The 26361-nt window shown below is 36.6% G+C and overlaps 1 protein-coding gene and 2 long non-coding RNA genes across 3 annotated transcripts; 1 reads left to right on the forward strand and 2 right to left on the reverse strand.

Annotated features, from left to right (window-relative positions):
* Positions 1-839: 839 nt before the first annotated feature.
* LOC311091816 (uncharacterized protein) lies at positions 840-5510 on the reverse strand. The gene is made up of 6 exons (XM_084127922.1): positions 5228-5510; positions 2710-2769; positions 2489-2602; positions 2301-2378; positions 2095-2172; positions 840-2014 (listed from the first exon to the last, which is right to left on the reverse strand). Exons 2-6 carry the CDS (start codon positions 2729-2731, stop codon positions 1845-1847), a joined length of 462 nt encoding a protein of 153 aa, XP_083984048.1. The 5' UTR covers positions 2732-2769; positions 5228-5510; the 3' UTR covers positions 840-1844.
* A 122-nt stretch (positions 5511-5632) lies between these two features.
* LOC311091817 lies at positions 5633-17625 on the forward strand. The gene is made up of 5 exons (XR_014608171.1): positions 5633-5829; positions 7066-15744; positions 15823-15982; positions 16056-16151; positions 16900-17625. It is a non-coding gene; the product is annotated as an uncharacterized lncRNA (long non-coding RNA).
* A 3798-nt stretch (positions 17626-21423) lies between these two features.
* Positions 21424-25752, reverse strand: LOC311092957. The gene is made up of 4 exons (XR_014608341.1): positions 25675-25752; positions 22814-22877; positions 22587-22697; positions 21424-22506 (listed from the first exon to the last, which is right to left on the reverse strand). It is a non-coding gene; the product is annotated as an uncharacterized lncRNA (long non-coding RNA).
* Between the last annotated feature and the right edge of the window lie 609 nt (positions 25753-26361).

The raw sequence follows: 26361 nt of genomic DNA on the forward strand, positions 1-26361 counted from the left end.
CTTTCTTAAGGTCTTTATCACTTTATTAAAATTAAGCAAAAGAGACCGACAAATGTAAACTTTCACGAGCTGTCACGTATATCGAGCTTGCTGCGGGAATCTCTCAAGTGAGAACGAGAAGTTTGAAGCTTACAGCCTTCCGTACGTCGACTGCCCGCAGCGTCTTCTGGGATTTTTAACGGTTCGATTCTCTCAAGTCTGCATTTGATGCATCCTCGATGTCAAGGACACATCCGGGCACTTCATGCGTCCTCTGTACTTGCATTCTTGAGTATTGGAATTGAACTTTGACGGTTGATGATGACGTAGTACGAGAACACAAGGACACAAGATCACTGAAGAACGCATATTGAGAAACAGCCGGAGTGATCACAGTGGGTGTTTCTCAATATGCGTTCTTCAGCGATCTTGCGTCCTTGTGTTCTCGTTTTACGTCATCATTAACCGTCGAAGTTCAGACCCAATTCTCAAGAACGCAAGTACAGAGGACGCATGAAAGAACCCGGATGTGTTCTTGATACCGAGGATGCATCGAATGCAGACTTGAGCTAGTACTCGCCTGGTGTCCCAGAAGTCATTGCGGCCGGTTCCGAGTTCGTTCTTCCAAGGAAGCTTGGCAAGACCGGTCTCCACGAGAACACAAGTCCGTTCTCTGCGTTCTTGGAATTGAGAAACAGCCGTAGGCTTCTTCTTCTTTTTGATTTTTAACGGCGGCTGGCAACCAACTTAGATAGGTGCATTACCGCCACCTTCTGCTCCGGAGTGTGGAACAGAGTTTTACAATCTATTCACCAAACCCGTTTCTCTAATAAAATCGAAGAAGACTTTACTATTTATTTCACTTGCCCATTTTATTAAAACCTTAAAATTTATTTCCTGCTTTACATTCTTTCTTATTTCTTCTATCATTGTTCCTCTTTCTTGCTCATATCTTCTACACTCAAGAAATACATGAGTTACTGTTTCTTCAACCTTACAGATTTCACATAACCCGTTTGGGTGTTTCCCTATTATTTTAAGTTCATCACGTAGGCTAAGTTAGCCTTGTTGTTTTCAACTGCGCACTCTTACCGGTAGGCGTGGCCTCCTAGGGCAGCGAAGCAAGTGCATTCTGGGAGTTGTTGTCTTTCATCCACATAAGCCAAAAATACATTTTCTGGCTTTTCTCAGTCTAGAAAGCTCCAAATTCAAAAATTTCTTCACATTTCTTCTACTTAAATTACCTATTTTAAATACACATTCATCTTCCCAGAGGTGAAGTATCCCTTTAAGTGCACGCACTGAGATGAGAGCGGTATGTATCAACTCGTCTTAGTTAAGGTAATAACATAATATGAAAAAACGGTGAAGTATCCCTTTAATGGCTGTAATGCAGTTAGATGTTGTGAGAAGAAGGAGTCCCTCACGGTCGACTGCCACCACACATAATACAACAAAACATTACATAAAATAGTCTGGTCCTCTCTCCTCCTTCCTGATGCCTTCCGACCTTGGAATATTGGAATGTAAATGAACACTGTAAAAAATGTACCAATTTGTACAAAAGTACTTTTTTAAGTACAATCAACTTGACAGTCACTTCAAGTAAAATTATATTAAACTGACCAAAAAAAAATTCTTGCTAATTCACGTATAACTAGAAAAGTTGAAACTGCTTGAAACTTATGTTATTATTACATTTAGCAGATGCTTTGGTATTATTCTGTCAACTGATAGAAAAAGAGATTTGTCTGACTTGCCACTAAAAAAGTGGTCCGTGAAAGTGATTTTGTGCCTCTTTGGGATCATGGCACCATAAGGCGCTGTTCACTTGCAGGATGGCACGTATGTCTGAAGTAATGTTGTCATGATAGATTGATACATTTTGCAAGTATAAACCCTACAACAGCACCCCAGATTATTTCAATGCCAGATCCATGATGTTGACCTCCAATAACTGCACCAACAAGAGCTCCAACTAGAACCATCACTATCAGTAATGATTTTGGGAAGTCGATGTTGTTGTCATTTCTCACTGTAAAAGAAAGTAACACACATTAATCAGTGCTTCAGTAATTGAGAGAACAGCTTTAGGTTTAGTGGAGAAATACTCACTGGCAGGAGGAATGAAGTCAAGACTTTCACGTCTCCGCTGGACCTCACGTACTTCCCTCATCACGATCTGTTGACCATCTTGTAGATTCATCAATGGTGTCAAATAAAAAATAAATAAATAAATAATAATAAAAAAAAAACATTCACAGAAAATGTTGCAGTATTTCATGAAGGTGTAGCGCCCATGATCACAGTACAATACTCACTGTCAGGAGGAATTATCTCAAGACTTCCACGTCTCCGCCTGACCTCACGTCTTTCTCTTATCACAGTCTCTTCATCATCTTGTAGATTCATCAATGGTGTCAAATAAAAATTTTTTTTTTAAATATTTAAAATGTTGCAGTATTGCATGACGGTGTAGCGCCCATGATCACAGTACAAACATACTCACTGTCAGGAGGATTACTCTGTATCGGATGAATCGGTCTGAGAGCATGTTCAGAATATGATCTTCCTTGTTCTTGTTCCTGTTCATCTTCGTCCTTTTTCTCAGTCGGTTTATTTTCTTGTGAAGAAATCACAATGATTCTCATGTAATTAATATTATTCCATAATGGTGTCTAATCATATTATTTTATTGTATAAATGAATCACACAGAAGGATTGACCTACCTTTAGGATGTGTATCAGCCATGATCTCAGTGTGTGAAGCTGTTTTTGCTCTTCATGAAACTGATAAGAAAACACACAGTCGGTTCTACAGGTTTCGCTGAATACACACAGACATTTTATCTTGCCTAATCATAAAAGACGTAACTATTTTGTAGCACTTATTATGCTAATGTGTAGTATGATTGATTAGTTTGTTAGCTCTGGGTTCACCGAGAACAGAAACACTGCAGTCATTATGAGTTTACCATGTTTAGGACATTTTTCCTTTATTTCTGTATTAAACCACTTTCATTAATGCCGTTTATGGTGTTTGTGAACTTTGAACAATACTTTACCCTGGTAAATTAATCCTTATGACTGTCTTGTCTGGGCGGTGTGTTCGCAATGTGTGTTAGAGTTAAACATGCTAACATATCACACTGAAGTAGGCTTTAAATGAACATTTATTTAAAATAAGTTTTTCTTTGGCAAAATGACATTTCCTTAAAGCCTAAAACACTGGCTTTACTCCCTTCAACCTTAAATGATCACTGTTTCATTACATCATTGTTGGAAAACACTCTTATCAGAATCATTTCTGTTAAGCTTGTGTATATTTTTAGTTAAATCTGTTAAATTTATAAAGCAATATCCTCCTGGGAACCAGAAATAGACTTTTATTTTATTTTTTTGTGAATTTCTCTGACATCATACATATCACATCATATATAAAGAGCACATTCAGAGATAGCAAATGTTTGGAAGTTTCACAGTGAAAACTGCCTTTCCTTGGACTTTACAAATGACTGACATTAATTTAGAGATCAAGCAACACTCTTATGGAAATATGATCATATTTTTGTAATTATTATCATTTAAATCTGACTAACTTTTGAATTGTTTGTCATAAATAAGCATCTCAGGAAATGTTATGGGGTTTCAGATCAAAATATGACTTTATGTTACAAAAAAAGACAGTGTACAATGTAGAGACACAGGACTTAAATCATGTTTATCAGGCATTCTGGGAGACACGAGTGAATAGGGAAAGAAATTATTCCTATGAAATATCAGATAATATAAAAATCTTTCCAATAACTACTCTCATTATTAGGCTTCTTTTTTCATTATGTTGCCTCAAATACACATTAATATGCAAATTAGATACAATGTATAAATGGGAAAACCCGCTTATGGCCATTTGACACACATATTGCATAAATAAAAATAGTACATCAAATAATTTGGTTATATCTTTCATAACATATTTGAGAATCATCTTTATACAAAGTTTGGTATATAAAATCCTGAAACCTAAAAATTGATTGGTGATTTAAAAACAAACAAACATTGTTTTTACCTATTATTATGAAATCATTTTTCCAATACCATAATTCTTTATATTTGAAAGCAGATAACCGATATATTGGCTGATAAATCTAAATACAAATTTCTATAGAATTTTTGAGAGTTTGATTACAATTTTATGTAGCCTATATGACAGACTTGCGCTGCACATGTTGCACTGGACTGTATTTTCCTTTTTTATGTGATTCCAATCAAATTTCAAGCAGTTCAAAATCATCATGGCGAACAGTGCGTTTCTGAAGATTTTTTTTTTTTTTCTGGGTCTCAAGACAAGAGGATATCTCATGTGGGTTTTTCATTTGTGTTTTATAAGATGAATATTAGCAGGTGCTCTAAACACGTGTTTCCTTGACTGGTTTTCACTGAAGAGAAATACTCCGAAACGAATGTAAGTAACTCTAGAAACTGTGGATCAGCGCCGACTCGAGAAGGGAAATCCTCAGAACGGTTCAGTCCAAATTGGTGAACTAGTTCGACCAGTTCACTAAAAGAATCGGTTAAAAAGAATAATTCGTTCACGAACCGGATAAACGAAAGTAAAACAGTGATGTTCGTCAAAGGCGTTTTTAACTTTTCCCCGCGAAATTAGAGTTCCGTGTCTTTATTAAAATCAACATATTAATAATTTAACTCTCAACCACCCACAATTAATTTTTTATTTTATTTTTTAGTAGGCTACTTGCCCGCCCGACCAGCAGATTATCAGCCTCAATTCCCTAAGCAGGAAAAACCCGTTACATTCGACGCCAAACACGCATCAAGAGATTTAGCCTATAGCATGTTCATTGCAATGCACATTCACAATAAAGCAGTTATTGATGTGCTTTGAACAATTTTAACAGATCATTTTGAAAGTGTGTTTTTTTTAAATAACTTTAATTCTAAATTAATATGAGCTCATAAAAATAGTGATTGCACACCTTTGTCTTTTGCACATTTTCTATCATCTTTACTCGTATTTACTGTTGCACTTTGTCCTGAAACTATTTCATCCTTCTGTATTCTTATAGCCTATGTGCAGTCATGACTTATGATGAGATTTAGAAACATCATTTAAAAGAGTTTAAGATGCAGTTTAGTCTGTCATGAGGCAGAAAGCTGCTACAACTGCTCACATATATAGTAAAAACCAGTTAATTATGTAAACTGCTACAGTAAAGCATAAACTCACCCACGAATGTCCAGAGATTTCTTGCCTGTCGTCAGATTTGAAAGTCGCTCTAAAGGCTCTTTCGCGGTTGTGGCTTCAGTCGACTTCAGTGAGGCGCGGTGGTTTATGGGATGAGTAGTTCCTTCGCTCGGAAATGAAAATATGTACACAGTCTTGTACCTTTGACTTTTTTTGGATTTTCTCGTCGTTTTTTCACTCGAAACGATATGTTGTATGCCTATGAGTTCATCCGTAGCTGGTTATCCTCAGACATGCTCTAAAACTCTTTAAATACGGATTTTCCAAAACGTCAATGGGAGAAATGAATGGGAAATTTACTTCCGGAACCAAAGCGCTCTCGGGCTGTGGGCGGGACTGTGATGCTCTATTGGCCCTTTTCACACGACGTCACGCAACTTCCGTTCTGACTCAAAGCAGTGTATGTTTACTTCCGCCGCCAGCATAACGCTACGCTATGGAGTTTACTCAGTCCCTTCAACACCTGCCAGAAATACATCTAGATGATGTACATCGTCTTGCAGACAAATTTTCACTCACCACACGGTCCAAACTTGATAAAGGATACAAATTCTTCATTGAGCAGTACCTCTTTGCATATGAAGGTAAGCATTTTGTATTGTCCCGCCCAACTTACGTTAGCGGAGGAGTTAGGATAACGGTAGCTGCTAGTTGTTAGCTTTCTCTTCTGCAGTGAAAGTCCATAATCTTGATTAATTTACTGTAATACAGACCTGCAAACTCTTGTTGCAATCATGTTTATTACTGATATTATTACTTTGCTATAGATTGTGTATTGTTAGATAAAAGTCAGTAACGCATTCATGGTTAATGTTGTGCCCTTTCACCAAAACATTGCATTGGAATAGTTTCGAATGTAGTTGTCGATGAGGTGACAGTGAGAGGGCGCTGTCACAGGTCCATGAGGAAAAATGAGGAGGCTCATCATCTTCAGGTTTTTCTGATTTTCATGTTCTGCTGCGGTTGCAGACTTTGCAGTATCCCACAAAGTTCCATTGTGGTTCATTGTGTTTCTCAGCCTGGTGTCAATGAGTGTGTGGCGCCAAACTCTAGATGACAATCTTACATTTAAAAACAGAAGAGGGTTGTTAGGGGACATTAAAGGCTGATAAATATTCTGTGTTATAAGTTATAAAAAGTTGGTGTTCAGAGTTCATAGACTTGCTTTAATCCTTAAGTTTGTTCAATTAACAACTGTGCCTTGGACCAGTACAAAAGCCTTGAAGCAGAAGGGTAAACTGACTTCCAAAACACAGTGAAGACCTCCTTTGAGCTGAACCTAGTGTAATAACGAAAGTCCTCATCTGTGACACAGAACTTGAAAATCAGAGGCTGCTGCTTAACTGTCAGCTGCTGGATTTCACGTTCTAGTGACAAAACCTGAAGCTCCAACTCTTGAATTCTCCTTGTGGCAGCATCCAGTTTACCTTTAAAGCAAGAAAAAACATACACCTTAATGTTTATCATTGAGTCATATACTAGTTTTCACTTCGTCTTCATTATTGGATGTTATTTGTTAGTGAGCTTGACAGTAATTCTTGGCTTTTATGAAATGAAGAGACTACAATAACTAAGATTACAATGTAATTTCTGTAATAGTTCTCAATCATCCAAATCATTATCATATTGTGTGGTATTATTCAGAGTAACTGAGTTTCCTGTAAAAGCATTTTACAGTAAGCACAGCTGCTCTGCCGACGAACCCTATAGTTACAAAGTAATTTATTGCCACATAGAAAAACCTGTTAATCTGTTTTTGAATTACTAACCAGGAGAAGGATGGTAGGCATAGTCATGATCTTTTGCTACTCCACCCGCAGGCAGTGCCTCCTCTGTGAAGTCTCCTACAGGCATCTCCTGAGATTCATCTAGGACTGCAGCCCTAAAATGCTTCCTTGCTCTCTGGTAAACCGGCTGTCGAGCTTGTGAGGCTCTTCCTAGAGATGTGAAATAGATACACATAAATGTCAATATGGATATTTAGTAATAATTTCTCAGAACCCAAAAAGTATGTATAATACCACCACAAATGCAATTATAACAAATGGCAATTTAAATGCCAACAGGATGATTTATTATAGTTTTTATATGGACTAATAAGCTGTATAAAAAAAATACAGCTATTAATAAACATTTCTTCGTTTATTTCATACAAGCATAATTGTATGTAAACTGTAAATAATGTAATAAATTATGATTTATTGTACTACCAGGCTTAATAGTGTCCTACCTTTACCCCAGTCATTCCAGGGGAATCTAGACGGCGTTGCTCCTTTCTTAATCCTGGTTCGTCCACTGGCTGATGTACATATATCCTCTGGGGTAAAGTGCTGACTACACACGTAATGTTAGGTGCTCCCACGGAGGATTTTAAAACTCGGTCCCTCGTCTCTTTTGATCGCCCCAGATAAACGCCCAGCGCTGGTGTTTTTCTTTAAACAAATTCGTTTAGGCTTTAAAATAAATATTGTTTATGGGCTAATTAATGCCACAATAATTTGTTTATTTTATTGGCTCCTACTATTTTTCATTTTTGTTTTGCATTGAATACCATTTAAAGGATTTGCTGCACCGCAATCCCATCCTCCCATAGAAAGACACGTTAAGAGCCACCTTTATTTTCTTTATAATAAAGGGTTTCTATGGAAGGAAACCGCTTAACGTATAATTAAATGCATTGCGTTCATATTCTGGGCTCATCTGCTTTTCTGTGTGTACAGCATTTGATCTTTATCACTGAAGCTTTTTCTTTATTATAAGGGTTTATTATTCCATTCCAAAGGACTGTTTATAAGGTGACAATCCGTTATACATCTTGAAGATTTTTGTATTGTATTGTATCTTCTGTTATAAAGACGAAGATTGACATTTCGTTAATTAAACAAAATAAGAACACAATGTTGTAAAAAAATAAACAACTTAGGCTATGTTCTGTTAGATGTGTTTTGACTACTTTTTGTTTAATTATATCTCTAGGTAATGAAGATATAGCCTATTAACAAAATAAATCTTATTATATAGCCTAATATATCATATAAAAAAAAAAAACCGTATAGGCCTATATAAAATATATTTAAAAAAAAGGGCCTCATTGATTAATTTTGCCTGATTGGGGGCTGCTACTATTTGCTTAAGCTTTTTGAACGTAAAAGTGTGATAAAGGCGCGATAGGCTGTCAATTTTATGTGGATAAAGCATATTTTGTACATGACTACACATGTCCTTATAAGGGCAAAAAAATATGTCGTTTTAACGACATAGCATCTCATTATTACGAGAAAAAGATGTCGTTTTAACGACATATGGATCTCGTTATTACGAGAAAAAGATGTCGTTAAAACGACATAAGATCTCGTTATTACGAGAAAAAGATGTCGTTAAAACGACATAAGATCTCGTTATTACGAGAAAATATGTCGTTTTAACGACATAAGATCTCGTTATTACGAGAAAAGATGTCGTTAAAACGACATAAGATCTCGTTATTACGACATAATTGAGGGGAAAAAATAATATGTATGTGGCAGCAATGCGTCACCGTAAGATACAGGGGTGCAAACAGCGCGCTTTTCGGCGCCTCCCGCTTTTTTCACGTCAGTTTGGGTAACTTGTGTGAATCGTGCAGATCCGAATAGTTTTTTTTTTAGGGAGGGGGGGTTGGGGGGGTTGAGAGGGTCTGATTATAATTTAACCAACAGTAATTCTGGATTGCGTCCACCAACAAGTAAATAGGAAATAAGCGAATCAGAACACTGCGCGCCAAACCAGCAGTATGTGCGCAAGCGTGAACCACTAGTGTTTCTGTCTCACTCTGGATCTGCCACTGCATCACATTTCTCTCTGCGAGGCGTGGAGTGTCCGTTTTTATGTCGGCTCTCATGTTAACTGGTTAGAGCTTGTGTTAGAGCACAATGCCTGCGTGACACACACACTTCTCGAGCCGCGCCGAAACCGCGTGCTAGAAATAGAACCGCAACCGGCGCCTATTTTTCACGCGACACGCACGAGTGTTGGAAGTTTTCAGACAAAATAGAAGGCGCAAATACATATTAATAAATTACATTTTGATGCGTGAAAGTCTCTCGGTTTTTGACAAATGCATATATAATTGTAATTTAAAAAATAGGCCTAATTATCGATTTTCAAATATTGCCCCTGTCAATAGGCCTACAGAACGAAATATTCTGTAGCCTATTTTGCCGTCAATACTGCCGACGTTGTCTTTGCTGTATCAGGCTATATATATTATGTTTAACATCCAAATGTAGATGGTCTGTCGGCGCACAGAGCCACGCAGTCGCAGACAGCACGTGAAGTTCGTGAACACCGAATTCCCTTTTCTTTCTTATCTATTTGTGTTTGAACAGACATGTGCACGAAAAAATAAGCCAGTGTCCGTCTCAACGAGTTTCCCCGTAAACGCAGTCAAAATAAAACGGATGCGTGTCATTACCGGTATTAGATACGTGCATTCGTCTTAAAGGGACAGCACCCAATATACCTGCAGCTGTTTGTGTCACCAAAGTTAATCAAACAACAAAAGAGAAAGAGAAAAATCACGTTTTGTCAAAAGATAAACTGTATTAATACTTAATACAGTTAATTTACCTGAAAAACATAAAGCACTACTTTATTTCTCGTGTATTTGTTTTTTATTGTATTTATATTTGTATTTTGTTTATTAGTTTCTATGCAAATGCACTAGGCCTACCCTACACAATTACCCCAATCATCCTAGAATTATTAATTCTTTACAAAAAGAGCTATTCAAATCATCAGGTGAAATTGTTTTCAGGTAGCAGTAAAGCAAGAAGAAGAAGTGCAAGATAGTTTTTCTAAATTTCATTTGACTCTATGTGCCTATAGGGGTGGGGTGGGGATGGTGGCAATGTAGTATCTGGATATTTGCCGCGGGATGAGGGCTTCGATTACCTCTCTCTTTTTTGACCATACATGTGTTTGCACCCCTGTAGATAATTATATACTTTTTATCGTTTATTGTTTATCTATATTATTATTAAATGGGGCTATCAACACCTGCAAGTGTAGCCTACACTTTGAAGAGTAAAAATGACAGAAGGTTTCGTTAATTCAACTTTATTAAAACTGCATATAATCAAATTGCACTTCCAAGTCATACATTTGTGAAAAAAATAATAATAATAAAAATAAAATAAAATAAACGAATATACACATTTATTTTAAGTATAATAAATAAAACATAAAAAGCAAAGGCAGATCAGAACATTTAATGAACAAAACCGGGTCTGTATGGCAGACAGTAGCCGAAAGCAGGTGTCACCGGGGACACATCCACAAATCCAGAGAAGCAAAGAAACGAATGAGACTAAATAGCAGAAAAATCAAACGAAAACTGTACTTACATTTATGGTACTGTACTTACATTTATGTATATGGAATTTAGCAAAAATTCAAATTAAATGTATATAGTATTCTTTGCGGTTAATAGACTAAATACTTACAGACTTCTCCTCTTGGTGACGTCATACTCTATATTAACTATTTTAAACATCACTTTGCTCATTGATTTATAATTATTATGTAGGATACAGACTATTTATAATGAACTAGTCGAGCCAAAAAGGTTGAAACTGATGAAAAATGTCAAAAGTTACATTTCAGTGCTTTCAAAACTACAGATTTTCAGCACTTTTGTTTTTACTTTACCTTTATCCAAAAGGTTTATGTATAATTGGAAGTCATTCATAAAATGTAAGAAATCTGGTTTATTAAGAGCCCAAATTGTTCTATATATAGCCTTTGGTTAATTTTCCTAATAAAATAAATAATTGCATAATTTATTGTTCTTTACTTTCCAAAAAGTGATGCACACATTTCTATCATATACCCTAAATTTTCTGTTAACATAGAGATCTCTATTTCTAAAATAATCTTAAATATGATAAATAATGATAAAGGAGATGCTAAATTATTTATTTTCACAGTCAACAAAATTCACATGTGTATGTAATATTCAGCTTAAATATATGGAATTTAATAAATATCCTTTTGGGATGATATCAGAGTCCTGATCTTCCTCCTCCCCTTGATCTCCACGGGACACGTTATGAGAAACGGTGAGCGCGGTCTTGTCCAGTGCAGTGTAAGGCTTCAGTAGAGCGCTATATGCACCCAAACGATTCAGAGAACAGGGGATGAAGAGGAATGATAGTTGAGTCAAGCCGGACCAGGAAGGAACAGGGTCAGTGGCAACCACTTCACAGATGCAGACCCAACAGGACAGAAAGTGGAACAGCTCAGAAAGACGCTGGAGAGTTTCATGCAGGCTCAGCGAACCAGAGTCTCATCAGGAAAATGAAGCACAACGTCAAGAACATCAACATTACAGACGAAGGAGCAGATCGAGCAGTGAGAGTGGCAAACAGTGTGGAAGTGCCAGTCTTCTCCCCTTTTAGACTTCCTTACACAACAGGCTTTCCCACACGTATATATGTCACAGGTCGGGGCGGGCCAATCGGACTGCACCCACCCCTCGAGACCCGTTACCACCCTTGGGGAGTCGGACAGAGGACAGGCAAGGATGACAGACAAACAGGACTTCAAAGAATCAGTATTTTATTAAGTATAAAAGTGGATAAGAAAGTTCAAATGGGTAAGTTTTCTGGGCAGGGTCGTTCCATCCTACGAACCCACCAAAGGCCCACAGGATACAGTAAAGGGAAGTGCTTTGGTGAGTGGCTTCGCTGTCTTCCAGTGGAAGGGACGAGTCGTGGCTCACGACTGGGAGGAGGCTGCTGCAGGACGGCTCAGGTGCGTGTTTCGGGTACGTACTCTTCTTCACAACGGGAAACAGACAGAGAACTTACGGCTGGGGAGCTTCACTGCAAAGCAGACAGGTGAGTATACAAGCATGTAATCCTCTTCTTCAGTAATGACAGACAGAGAACTTACGGCTGGAGGAACTTCACTGCAAAGCAGTCAGGTGAATATTCAGGTATGCACTCCTCTTAAAGGGCTGGCAGACACAGAGCTTGTGACAGGGAAACGTTACTGCAAAACAGACAGGTGAATATACAGACACGTAATCCTCTTCTTCAGTAATGACAGACAGAGAACTTACGGCTGGAGGATTTTACTGCAAAGCAGTCAGTTAAGCATTCACCTACGTGTCTCTCTTCACAATGGGCTGACAGATAGTACACTCAAGTCTCTGTGGAGTACAACAGTATTAGCCTCTTCCTCCCGTCTTAGAACATGATAGAACACACAGGCGAGTGATAGACATCCAGCGGGGTTAAGTTCACACTTCACACATCAAAACAGTGCATCACATCACTTCATCACTGCAATTCAACACTCAGTGGGAAATACATATGGCTGTCGCCCATTTCCTGACCTGGCATTCTCATCAAGAAGTCCCATAGACAAGAGAGAGAAAGGGTGGAGATCGGTTGGACTACTCACAGTCTCTCACCAGCGATCTTACTGTACAACGATTTCCTTCCTCCAGTTGAATCAGCGTGCTCTTCCTCCCACACTCACAGTCTCGCGTCCATTGCCAGCCCCACTTCCTCTTCTCCACCGCTCGCGCTTCCTCCGAGATACTCAGTCCCCAAACACCAACCCCTCTTCGGCCCGTACTCTCTCCTTATATCCCACCCTAATGACAACGTGTCTCATCGTGCACAGCTGGCGGTGATTTTGGCTGATTACCCCGTTCACGGGGATTTTGCGCTTGCCCGGAACTAAGCCGGTGTTCTGGGTTGTTTTGGGTCCGGCGGGAGGCAAATCTCGGCGGACATTAGTTCCGCCTTGCACGGAAACTAAAGCTGGAACTTTTGTCACCTCGTGACATATATTTACTTCCCTCAAAATCCCAATAGCATCCAGCTGCAGCCCCGCAGACTCACCTCCGGCTAGACACCACTGGCTGGACACCAGTGGATAGACAGCCTACGTCATTTCCATTTTCTCCGTCATTTCCGTTTCGCCGCTAATTTCCGGTTTCACCGCTGGATGGACAGCAATTTTATTTCCTATTTTCACCTCTGGATTGACATATATTTATTTTATATTTTCACCTCTGGATAGACAGCATATTTAGTTCTCACCTCTGGATGGACAGTATTTTTATTTTATATTTTCACCTCTGGATAGACATATTTATTTTATATTTTCACCTATGGATAGACAGCATATTTATTTTCTGTTTTCACCAGTGGATAGACAGCATTCTTTGCAGGCTTACTTGCACACGTCTTTTCCGTATTGTCATTTTACTTTTATGACTTAAAATATATAATATAAAAGCTGTGTGCAAATTGAAATATGATCTTTATCATATCTCTTTACATAAAACAATTCTCAATAATATACTTAATATTATAACATCAATAATTCATGCAAACTGCATTCACAAGAACCACCTTGAAAATATATATTGTTCAGATCATATCACTATTTTTTTGTGACTTAAATTCAGCCTAGATCAACGGACTATAACGTTTTGTCAATACAACAGACTTGTACATGTTAATTGACCACAGTTTTTTGCCTTGCCCATTTGGATATTCAATTCTTATTTTTTTTTTGTAAATGTAACCACTTCTGTTTTTAAAATATACTAGATTCACATGATCAGACAATTTACCAAACAATCCAGATCAAATTAACACTTCATGGTTTTGCAATATTTATTGGAAATTACACATGGTACAAATGGTACAATCTTCACACATCCAAGTGAAAAAAAACGTATTTACAATATTAAATCATACCACTCAAAGAACGATTTAATTGGAAAATCTATTGTACACTGTAAAATGTAATTGCTGAGCTTACTAAAATGATTAAGTAAACTTAACTTACTTTATTAAGTTTGTTGACATTACTTAGTTTAACTAAGTAATTCCAACTTTTTCCCCACACAAAGTGCTTAAACTCAACTTGTTCATTTATCTCAACTTAAAAGTTTAAGTATTGTGAATGCACCAGATATACAGTAGGTGGCGGTAATACTCCAAAGGAGTGAGAGCTCATTAATTGGACGAAGAAGAAGAAGACTACACATGCTTAGTTACTTGGTTCAGTTAGCCGGTTCATTAATTTGCACGTGGCTGGATGAGAGCATGATGAGGTGAGTCTCTTTTTTTATAGTTTAACTGCTACATTTTCATTACAAAATAGCAATATACCAATCAAAGTTCATAAACAGTAGTATTTGTTAAAATATTGATATAAAATCGATGGATGACGTTGGATTGCTCTTAGCAATCTAACAATTGGTAATCGTCTCGCTTTAAGATAAACGTGTTCCAGCAGTAATTCAGAAAAAAATACCCGAATGCTTCATGTGAAACTTCGGTCTTCCGATCTTTTACCATCGTGTCAATTCTCAATTGATTTTGATTAATATGCGCGAGGGAGCGAGAGAGAGCAAGACAGTTTGAAGACGGTGAGGGTGCGCGCGCGCGACCGGGCCTCTCTATCTCTGCTCATTCTTTCAGTAATATGCGCCCTATCTATCAAGCGCAGCAGTCATCTACATCACTCACCGATCAAGTAAGGTCTTGACGAGACAAAAAAATTGCTTGTGAGAGAGACGCGTGAGTGACAGAGAGAAGGAGGGAGAGCAGGGAAAGGAAATGAAGTTGAATGAATACGCTGCGTGTTTTAAATAGCATATTATTTGTATTATTATTTTTTTAATAACGAAACGTAATATGTGGCGGCCGGTGTTGATTCTGTGGCGCACCGCCACGAATTAGTCTATGTGTGGGAAACACTGCGGAAAAGTAACAAGTTTATAATTAGTGTTGATGTCGTTTATATATATAAACAACTGTTTTCAGATTAGTGATGGACGAGTGAAGCTCTTTACATGAGTAACGTTACTCATACCTGCAATTGAACATTTGAGCATAGTACACAGGATTTTTGCCTTCTGCTCTAAAATACATACAATAACGTGTAAGGTTATATATTCTGTAAGCAAGTGTGTCTAAGCGACATTGTTTTGTTTTTTTCTTAAGACTAAAAACTCATTCTGATTTTAAACACCTCACGTGCCTTCAGACCATATACTGAACAAATTAGTGATTCGTGAACCAGTTTAGATAGCCTTTCTCTGTTTTCAAACGAATCGACCCGAAAACCATTAATTCAATGCCTTAAAATGCAAAAGAATGTTAAATAAGAGATGTGCTGCAAAGAAACCAATATTTTATGCAAGTTTTTAAAGTGGATGCTAAAAATAATGTTTTTACAAATTGCTTGTTACCATTAATCCATATACTTTGTTAACTCTATCTTTTTTGCAGAAGTTTGTTTCTTTGAAGAGTGCAGTGGACATGCAGTGGAAGTGCAAGTTCTGTGTTTATTTCTGTGAAAAGAGTTCTACACTGATCGCACAGTACATGGACATAACTTTTTCGCTAAGAAGAAAAGAGTTGGTTAAAAAGGAGCCTTCAGTAAAAGAGACTTTACAAAGATGGCCAGCACTCTTCAGGGAAAGTCAGGTAATTAAGACACATTTTATCTAGGGCATGTAAAATGTTTTAAGTCTTAATGTGCTTCTTTTGTTCTCCTTTTCGTAGATTATTGCTGAGTTCAACCGGATCACAAGCAAAAACCTCAAGCAAGAATTCTTCTCAGCCCTTGATAAACATACTTCTCGTTTTCTGGAAGTTTTCTAATCAAAGAAAGGCACAGCTGGAAAAAAAGCTCTTGGAGTTTCTAATGCAAATGAAGTCTGCAGTAAGTGTTTTTTTTAAGTTTAAAGTGATCTGTTTTCACTGTTGAGCTTGATGTTTTATATATTATTTCTTAGAACATCAGTGATGTCACTGCTCGACGGACAGCAGTTCTCCGTGGTCTTGCGGTCCTTCTTGGGGAAGACACTACAGACTTCTTCCAAACATGCTTTGTAAGTATTCTTCTAATTTAATATCTGTAAAAAGTGCTACAAGAAGGATGTCCCAATTTCTGTGTCAGCATTACGTTTATTTAAGAGATCTTATATAAAGCACATAGAAGATAGATAAAATGCAAGTAAAATATATTCTTTGTTTTCCATAACATTTGATCAAATAAATCTTAATGTGGATGAAACCGTTTTCAAAGTATAAAAATCTCATATAGAATAGTGTCTTGAATTTTTCCAATTCAATTTCAATCCAACTACTCAGCGCAAAGAGGTCTGTATATATAGCCATTCTTTACCTATGTCCCGTGACAGTTTTAGCAGCATCCCTTCTCCACCCTATCGCCTCACTCTGCTGGTACAGACGGTTTAAGCAGTAACAACAAAAATGCCTTTCGATGACCAATAATTAGCGTTAAATAAGTTAAACATTAAAAGGATAGGGAAAGGATCTCATTTTGTTACAAACCTGTATAAATTTCTTTGTTCTGATGAACACGAAGGAAGATATTTTGAGGAATGTTTGAAACCAAACCGATCATGGGATGGATGTAAATGTTTTACTAAAGACATTGCTATTAAATGTTTCAATGATTCTTTTGCTGAAAAGATCCAAATTATGAAGCCCTGTTACAAATTTACTAGTTACTTAACAGCACCTTAAGCAGTTAAAATTTTTAAAAGGAACATGCACTTGTTTGCGTTTGGAATATAAGAATGTATTTTAATATTGCTTTTCTGTCTTTCTTAGGACATTGATATTGTTGCACCTCAAGTATCAATAGGAATTCTCACTGTGGTGCCAGAGGACAGCCCAATGTCTCCACAAGGTTTGCCATTGGAGGTCACTGATACAGCAATAATTTTGGAGGGTGTTATAGCAATGGATGGACTTGAGAATGTTTCACATGCCATGTGTTTTGTTTTTGGGCTGATCTATGCTTTAAATATGGAGTACCCTTCACATCTTAAAAACACTTTTGAGTTCATTCAAAGGGTTTTTCAAAGGGATTTGAGCTGATTGCAGAAACAAGACTGTTGTTGTAGGTCTGTTTTTACACTTTGGATGTATAATTTTGTCATCCTGGATACAAATCCTAAAAAGCAAAACTGTAATTGTTGCAATTCTGACGTAATTTGTGAGTTTTATTTAATCAACTGTCAGCCTGGATACAAAAACCAAAACTGCAGTAACGAAACTTGTTTTTCATATGTTTGTAATAGCAGAAACAAGACTGTCTTAGGTCTTTATTTGCATTTTGGGTGTTGTATCCAGATTGATGGGTGACAAATCCCTATACCCACAACAAAAATGTCTGTTTTAATCAGTTATCTGTGTGTTTGCAGTAACACAAATGTTTTAGGGTTGATTAATTGGTTGTTTAAATCACTCACCATCAACCCTTTTTGCTTTAAAAATGCTTTAAAGAAACAATTTTTGTACACTGTTACAATAAAATGAATGTTTTGACAACATAGTTCGTTTTTTGCTTTACTCGTTTTTGTTAGTTTAGCTTACTTAAAAATGTGAGGCAATCGGTTTTCTTAAATTTACTAGTAAAGTGAACACTAATAATAAGTTACCTCAACTAATGCTTTTGAGTCACCAGTACTTAATTGTACTCGATGATTAAGTTTAGTCTACAAATACTATTTAGTTTTGCCAACTTAAAATGGATACTATACTATACTTAATGAATAAGTTTAATTTACAAATACTATTTAGTTTTACTAACTCAAAAGTAATGCATTACTTTACTTATAAATTTAAGGCAATCGGTTTCCTCACTTTTTTAAGTTACATTTTACAGTGACCTAGCTCTAGAATTGAGGCACAACAGAGTTCACTAATACCTTTAAAAAAAACATGACACAGTACCTTGAAAACAAGACGATTTTTTTTAACTAGATAGATTGTGCATTTGAATTCTGACATGACCTATAAATCATCGACAGTTTATTATTTTTTCTTACCGCTGACATCTGCATGGCGCGTCAAATTTGAAAAGTGAATGACGATACGGAAATGACGTCTGCTGTCCATCCACTGGTGTCCATCCACTGGTGTCCAGCCACTGGTGTCTAGCAAGAAGTGAGTCTGCGGGGCTGCAGCTGGATGCCTCTCCAAAATCTGAATGTCCTGCACCACCGGTAGCCATGTTGGATTTAGGTCAGGCTGACTAATTTATCACAAAAAACTTGAAGCAAATCATGTGACCAGCATACTCAAGACAGACCTGGCTGTGATAAATGATAAAAGAATCTGATGAAGAAATCGTTCTTATACCCCAAAAAAGACAATAAAAACTATGTGACTCCCAGGTCACGTTGCCTGTTTTAGGGTTAAATAGTTTACATTTAATAAAAACTGCACTTACCTCTGCTCAGCCATGAACTGGTCGAAAGCTGATGACGTAACATGTAGGTAGGCCCGCCCTCACGTGATACTGATTGGTCGATTGATAAGCTTAAATCTGATTGGCTAAAGAGTACGACTGCTCTGTGTTATGAGTGTTATGCTGCCAGGAAAGTCTCAAAAACACACACACACATATCTAAGGCAATTCGTACGTGAATGACGATTTGCACATTCAAATGCAAGGATACACTCGTACATTTTAAACATTCAAAGGTTTTTGTGCACAGTTGTATATCTACGAATTATGTTTTGCATTTGTGAAATGTATTTTATGAGTATATAATTTTATTTTGCGCATGTGAATTGCTTTTTGTGAATATATATATTTTTTCACGCACGTGGATTTTTTTTGTGTGTACGTGAATTAGGTTTCATGCATGTGAAATTGTCTACGCATTTGTGAATCATGTTTTTTGCGTGAATTATATTTGAGACTAATCTGCCTCCATAACAGACGGCAGAGGATGTTCGCAAATCAAACAATGATTTGTCTCAAAACAGTGATTAAAAAAAGCTGTGATTGGATGATGACAGGTGTCGGTGATCATTCTCAAGTGTCGTGGTCAGCACTGCTGCTGTTGCTGTTGTATCAGTCAGTGGTTTATCAGCTTGTCAAAAAACGGGACACGGAAGGTCACGCAAGGGACAAATAAATTAGGCCCAAAATGCGGGACGTCCCGCCTAATTCGGGACAGTTGGCAACCTTAGTGACAGTATCATCCTAAACCAGCAACCCTTCGCTCAACACCACCATCTACAGGCCGATGAGTGTACAGTCACTAAATGTGCACATAAATTAATTTATTTTATACCCCCCCATGGATGAAATTCTACGAAACTTAGCATACCCCCAGAGGATGTCAAGTGAATCATACACATGAAATATGGTGCAGTTCTGAACATCTCAACTGAAGATAGGGGCGATTAAAGCAGAATAATATTGCATTTTCATTTTTTATGGGAGGGGCGCAAATCACAAATGAGTGATTATGGGCTAGGGGTCGGCAACCCAAAATGTTGAAAGAGCCATATTGGACCAAAAAAAAAAAAAAAAACATCTGTCTGGAGCCGCAAAAAATTAAAGGCCTTAATATAAGCCTTATAATGAAGGCAACACATGCTGTAAGTGTCTATATTAGCTTTATTAGCCCCCTAGTATCAAAATGATAAGTAGGCTACAAATACATAATGAGCATTCATGATTAAATGTTTATTTTCCCTGCAGCGCATCCTGGAGAGAATGACGCACCACGTGACTACTCTGCTGTACGATCGTGCTTTAAGTTTAACTTCCATTATAATTTTAATGTATTATGTTTCGTTTTATTTATTCGTGTATTATTTTTACAACGTTGAAAAACTTAACCCTTTCACACGTAAGTTTAAAATATTCTGACTGACCCCAATGTGTCACTTTATGGTTTCCATGGTGACGCGTCATTGCGTGTCACGTGACACACCGCATCAACAACAGAGCTGAATGAATGATGATCTGCTTTTATGTCATTTTTCCTTTTGTATTCACAATATTCACAAATTTGTTAGATATGGCATGAAATATCTGATATTCCGATTGTCAAATATATGCAAGTGGAAGTGTTTTGTTGTTTAAACACCTTTATAACGATCGCGTCAGTTGAGCTGTATGCGCGATGGGCGCCGCCATCTTAGTTTGTGCCGCAGACGCAGTTCAGAGAATCGGATCTGTTGGATTTACAACACGTGAATTCATCCACTTCTCCCGAAATACATAAAAGTAAGTGGCTGGTGAACTGGGAGAAGAATAGAGTAAACTTTAAAGTTACTTACACAATGTGTATCTGATATGAATAAAACGTGTCTAATTATAATGTAAAGGATTATTATTGCCTCTTCCTTTAACATCAGTGTGTATTTTACAAACTCTAAATGTATTGTTTTTTTAGTACTTATATGTCTGAAACCTAAAATAAACATTATGTGGTTGAAAACACTGAAACGTTGTGATATATGACAGCTCTGAGCGCGCCTGTCTCTGGCTCAGCGCCAGCCAACGCGCGAGAGCACATTTGAATAGCAGTTGATCACGTCATGCACTGACCGTTCTAATCACACCGATGTGATCGTACGTGCGAAAGGGTTAGAATGTTTGTCATGTTTTTACTCCTACAGAAATTATATTAAAACAAAAAATATTTTTTCCATTTTCATATTTTTGAAAAAACTCCAGCGAGCCACTAGGGCGGCGCTTAAGAGCCGCATGCGGCTCTAGAGCCGCGGGTTGCCGACCCCCGGGCTAGGTTGATGTGGGCCCTTAAGAGCAACATACCATAAAAATTTCTTCATCCTCGGTGCCACGGTTCAGGTAGTTATTTAGGAAAAACTGCATTTTTTGGGTTTGGGGGGGCCCAGCGCGGGGGGGGAGTGGCCCCCGGGGACCAAACGAAATTTTTCCCTAAAAGTCTAGTGGGGCTACATGCCCACCAAATTTCATGTTCCCCGGTGTTTCGGTGTCCCTGGTATCGTTGACGAAAAAATTCAGTAGATGACGAAAAAAAAAAAAAAAAAAAAACTTTGCCAATCCCTATACAGCTTTCGCTAGCTACGCTAGCGGCGGTCATAATAATGTGTATCTAATGGATTTAGTTACATTCATGAACTCTTTAGATTGTAGCAATTAGATCCAGAAATGACATTGTTGACACGTGTCTGATCAATGATTTACCATTAAACTGCAATGAAACACCATTAGCCTAAATGTCAATATATTTTCCACATTTTCCAAAACCTTATCTGTACCTGCTTACTAGGCAGAGTCTAGTTTGTACTTGGTATCCTATAGGCTACATTAAATCCTAAACAAGCAAAAATTATTTTAGTCCAGTAAATAATTTATTTACAGTATTTTGCATCATGACATATGAGAAACATATTTAAACATGATATTTTAAAAAAAAAAACACCTGAAATGAGCAATATCCTCATATTACTTGTAATTTGAAAACAACATACAAAAGAAAACATTTTTCAAATGAAAAATTAAATTAATGAAAAAACACATTAAAAAATACATGTTTATAGGCCTACACAATGCCAGTGTTGGAGAAAGTTACTTTTAAGAGTAAAGCAACACATTGATATGCAATACTTCTGTGTAACTTTATCTCGTCTGGGCTGGGCTTCCGTGTTTGAAAAGTAACTCAGATATTTTGTTTTGTATTTAAAAGTAACGCATTACTTTACTAGTCGTAACGCATTACCCCGAACACTGCACAATGCACATTCTCAAATAGTTTCACTTAAAAACTAGTGCTGTCAATCGATAAAAAAAATTGTTTCTGGAATTAAATCGCAACAAATTAGTATAATAAAAGAAGACTATATTTATATTTTCAATCTATTGTAATGGAATCTTTTAATGAATGAAGGTCAGTGTCACTGAAACTGCTGATCGTCTCAGTGACAGATATTTCTAAACATTAATGATAGACATTCAGCATTACAGTATACTTAAAAGCTATCAATTTCAACATTAATTAGGTTTTAAAGGGGTGATGATTATGATTTCACATTTCTAACTTTAGAAAAAAAAAAGTGGTCCTTGAGAGTGATTTTGTTCCTCTTTGGGATCATGGCACCATAAGGCACTGTCCACTTGCAGAACGCAAGTTGCTGGATGGCACGTAGGTCTGAAGTAATGTTGTCATGACTTATAGACTGATCAATTTTGCAAGTATAAACACTACAACAGCACCGCAGACTAATCCCATAACAGACCATGAAACTCCAGCTTGAGCTCCAACAAGTGCTCCATCAACTGCTGCAACAACTGCTCCTTAAATGAATCAACAAGTGCATCAACTACCATCAATATCCGTAAAAATGCTGAACTAACAAGTGCTCCAACTACCATCAATATCAGTAATAATTTGATGGGGCCCATGTTGTTGTCATTTCTCACTGTAAAAGAAAGTAACACACATTAATCAGTGCTTCAGTAATTGAGAGAGCAGCTTTAGGTTTAGTGGAGAAATACTCACTGTCAGGAGGACTTCCACGTCTCTGTCTGAGCTCACATACATCTCTCATTATGATCTCTTCATCATCAACCTCTTCATCATCAACCTCTTCATAATCAATCTGTTCATCATCTTGTGGAATGAAGAAATCACAATTATTCTCATCTAATTAATATTATTTCATAATGGTGTCTAATCATATTATTTTATTGTTGAAATAAATAAATCACACAGAAGGATTGACCTACCTTGTAGTAGAGGATGTATCACTCATGATCTCAGTGTGTGAAGCTGTTTTTGCTCTTCAAGAAACTGGTAACAAGAAAACACACAGTCGGTTCTACAGGTTTCACTGAATACACACAGATTTTGTTTTGCCTAATCATAAAAGACATAACACTATTTTGTAGAACTTATTTATGCTAATGTGTAGTATGATTGATTAGTTTGTTAGCTCTGGGTTCACCGAGAACAGAAACACTGCAGTCATTATGAGTTTACCATGTTTAGGACATTTTTCCTTTATTTCTGTATTAAACCACTTTCATTAATGCCGTTTATGGTGTTTCTGAAGTTTGAACAATACTTTACCCTGGTAAATTAATCCCTAGTGTGACTGTCTTGTCTGGGCGGTGTGTTCAAATGTGTGTCTTGTGTAATGATGCACAATGGATGGAAATAGATCAATCCTAATAAACACAAGATAACACACAAAGGAATTATGATCGGGCCTCATAATAAAAGTTGTAATAACTCAACATGAAATAGCAGAAATAACCCATGTTCATGTGCAAACTGAACACAGAAAAAGTCTGTGAATTGGCTTGTGCGGATCAGCTCTAAGCTCCGAGTCAATCATACAAACCCATGATATTCTCTGATTTAGAAGATATCCTGATCATCATACAATTATTCTAATTCTCAGTGTTAAACGTAGGCTTTTAAATGAACATTTATTTAAAATAAAAGTTTTTCTTTTGCAAAATGACATTTCCTTAAAGCCTAAACACTGGCTTTACTCCCTTCAACCTTAAATGATCACTGTTTCATTACATCATTATCGGAAAACACTCTTAACAGAATCATTTCTGTTAAGCTTGTGTATATTTTAGTTAAAGCTGTTAAATTTATAAAGCAATATCCTCCTGGGACCCAGAAATAGACTTTTATGTTGGTGAATTTCTCTGACATCATTCATATCACATCATATATAAAGAGCACATTCAGAGATAGCAAATGTTTGGAAGTTTCACAGTGAAAACTGCCTTTCCTTGGACTTTACAAATGACTGACATTAATTTAGAGATCAAGCAACACTCTTATGGAAATATGATCATATTTTTGTAATTATCATTTAAATCTGACAAATTTGTTAGTTGTTTGTCATAAATAAGCATCTCAGGAAATGTTATGGGGTTTCAGATCAAAATATGACTTTGTTACGAAAAAAAGACATCAATTTCATACATGTACAGTGTAGAGACACCAGGACTTAAATTATGTTTATCAGGCATTTTGGGAGACACAAGTGATAGGAAAGAAATTATACATCGATATTCCTATGAAATATTAGATATTATGAAAATCTTTCCCAATGAAAATTAGGCTTCTTTTTTCATTATGTTGCCTCAAATACACATTAATATGCAAATTAGATACAATGTATAAATGGGAAAACCCGCTTATGGCCATTTGACACACATATTGCATAAAACAAAATGGTATATCAAATCATTTGGTTATATCTTTCATAACATATTTGAGAATCATCTTTATACAAAGTTTGGTATTTAAAATCCTGAAACCTAAAAATTGATTGGTGATTTAAAAACAAACAAACATTGTTTTTACCCATTATGAAATCATTTTTCCAATACCATAATTCTTTATATTTGAAAGCTGATAACCGATATATTGGCTGATAAATCTAAATACAAATGTTTATAGAATTTTTGAGAGTTTGATTACAATTTTATGTAGCCTATATGACAGACTTGCGCTGCACATGTTGCACTGAACTGTATTTTCCTTTTTTATGTGATTCCAATCAAATTTCAAGCAATTCAAAATCATCATGGCGAACAGTGCGCATCTGAAGACTTTACAAAACTCTTATGCTCTAAAGTACAATGTAATGACACGAAAAAATTGTAAATTCACAAAACACTTTTTTCTGGGTCTCAAGAGGATATCTCATGTAGGGTTTTTCATTTGTGTTTTATAAGATGAATATTAGCAGGTGCAATAAACAATTTTATTGCTCTGAACACGTGTTTCCTTGACTGGTTTTCACTGAAGAGAAACACTCCGAAACGAATGTAAGTAACTCTAGAAACTGTGGATCAGCGCCGACTCGAGAAGGGAAATCCTCAGAACGGTTCAGTCCAAACTTGTGGTGAACTAGTTCGACCAGTTCACTAAAAGAATCGGTTAAAAAGAACAATTCGTTCACGAACCGGATAACCAAACGAAAGTAAAACAGTGATGTTCGTCAAAGGCGTTTTTAACTTTTCCCCGCGAAATTAGTTTGGTTGTGTCTTTTTTAAAATCAAAATTTAACTGAACCACCCACAATTAATTGGAATTTTATTTTTTAATACTTGCTCGCCCGACCAGCAGATTATCAGCCTCAATTCCCTATGCAGGAAAAAACCCGTTACATTCGACTCCAAACATGCATCAAGAGATTCATAACATCATTGCAATGCACATTCACAATAAAGCAGTTATTGATGTGCTTTGAACAATTTTAACAGATAATTTTGAAAGTGTGTTTTTTGTTTTGTTTTTTAATAACTTTAATTATAAATTAATATGAGCTCATACAATTAGTGATTGCACACCTTTGTCTTTTGTACACTTTCTATCATCTTTACTCGTATTTACTGTTGCACTTAATGTTGTCTTTGTCCTGAAACTATTTCATCCTTCTGTATTCTTATATGTGCAGTCATGACTTATGATGAGATTTAGAAACATCATTTAAAAGAGTTTAAGATACAGTTTAGTCTGTCATAAGGCAGGAGGCTGCTACAACTGCTCACATAGGCTATATAGTAAACAACCACAGTTAATTATGTAAACTACTACAGTAAAAGCATAAACTCACCCACAAATGTCCAGAGATTTCGCGCCACTATCAGTTTCTGCAAGACCCCTCGCTGCAGCCTGTAGCACGATGACGTATGATCCAATACGTACCGGATGGAGGATGGAGGTGTGTTCGGGTTATAATCCGCATGCGCTGCATGGTCCTAAGTGACATGTGCTCAATATTGTATTGAGATGATGTTCTAACCTGTGTAGTAGTAGTAGCCTACTGATAAATAGTAATAAGTAATTATTGATGAATAAGTAATTATTTACATAAATGTGATGCTTTCCTAGTTTCTCTCATACATGCAAAATAGTTCATTTTACAACATTTTAATTCACATGATTTTAAACCTAAATGTGATGGATTTAATTCGTGTATACAGAACATTTTAAAATAAAGCCATTTTATTTTATTCAGGTCATATTTGCTGTTGAGTGGAAGCAAAAATGGGTCAAGACAAGTATCGTCTCTGTAATTTTAATCCTAGAGGTAGGCATACAATACAGCATGTAAACAACTTAAAACACCAGTAGGCCTACGCATTCAGGGGGAAAATGCAAAAATAATAACAGCATCAAGAAACTAAATCTTGTCAGAAAAAAAGTGCTTAAAGGGACAAAGTGTAGGTTTTTAGGTATTTTATTATCTAAAATCAATATTTTTATTCATAAATATGTCCTCAATGGTATACAAATACCT

Source organism: Abramis brama (assembly GCF_963993115.1).
Source record: "Abramis brama genome assembly, chromosome: 11".
Classification (NCBI taxonomy): Eukaryota; Metazoa; Chordata; class Actinopteri; order Cypriniformes; family Leuciscidae; genus Abramis; species Abramis brama.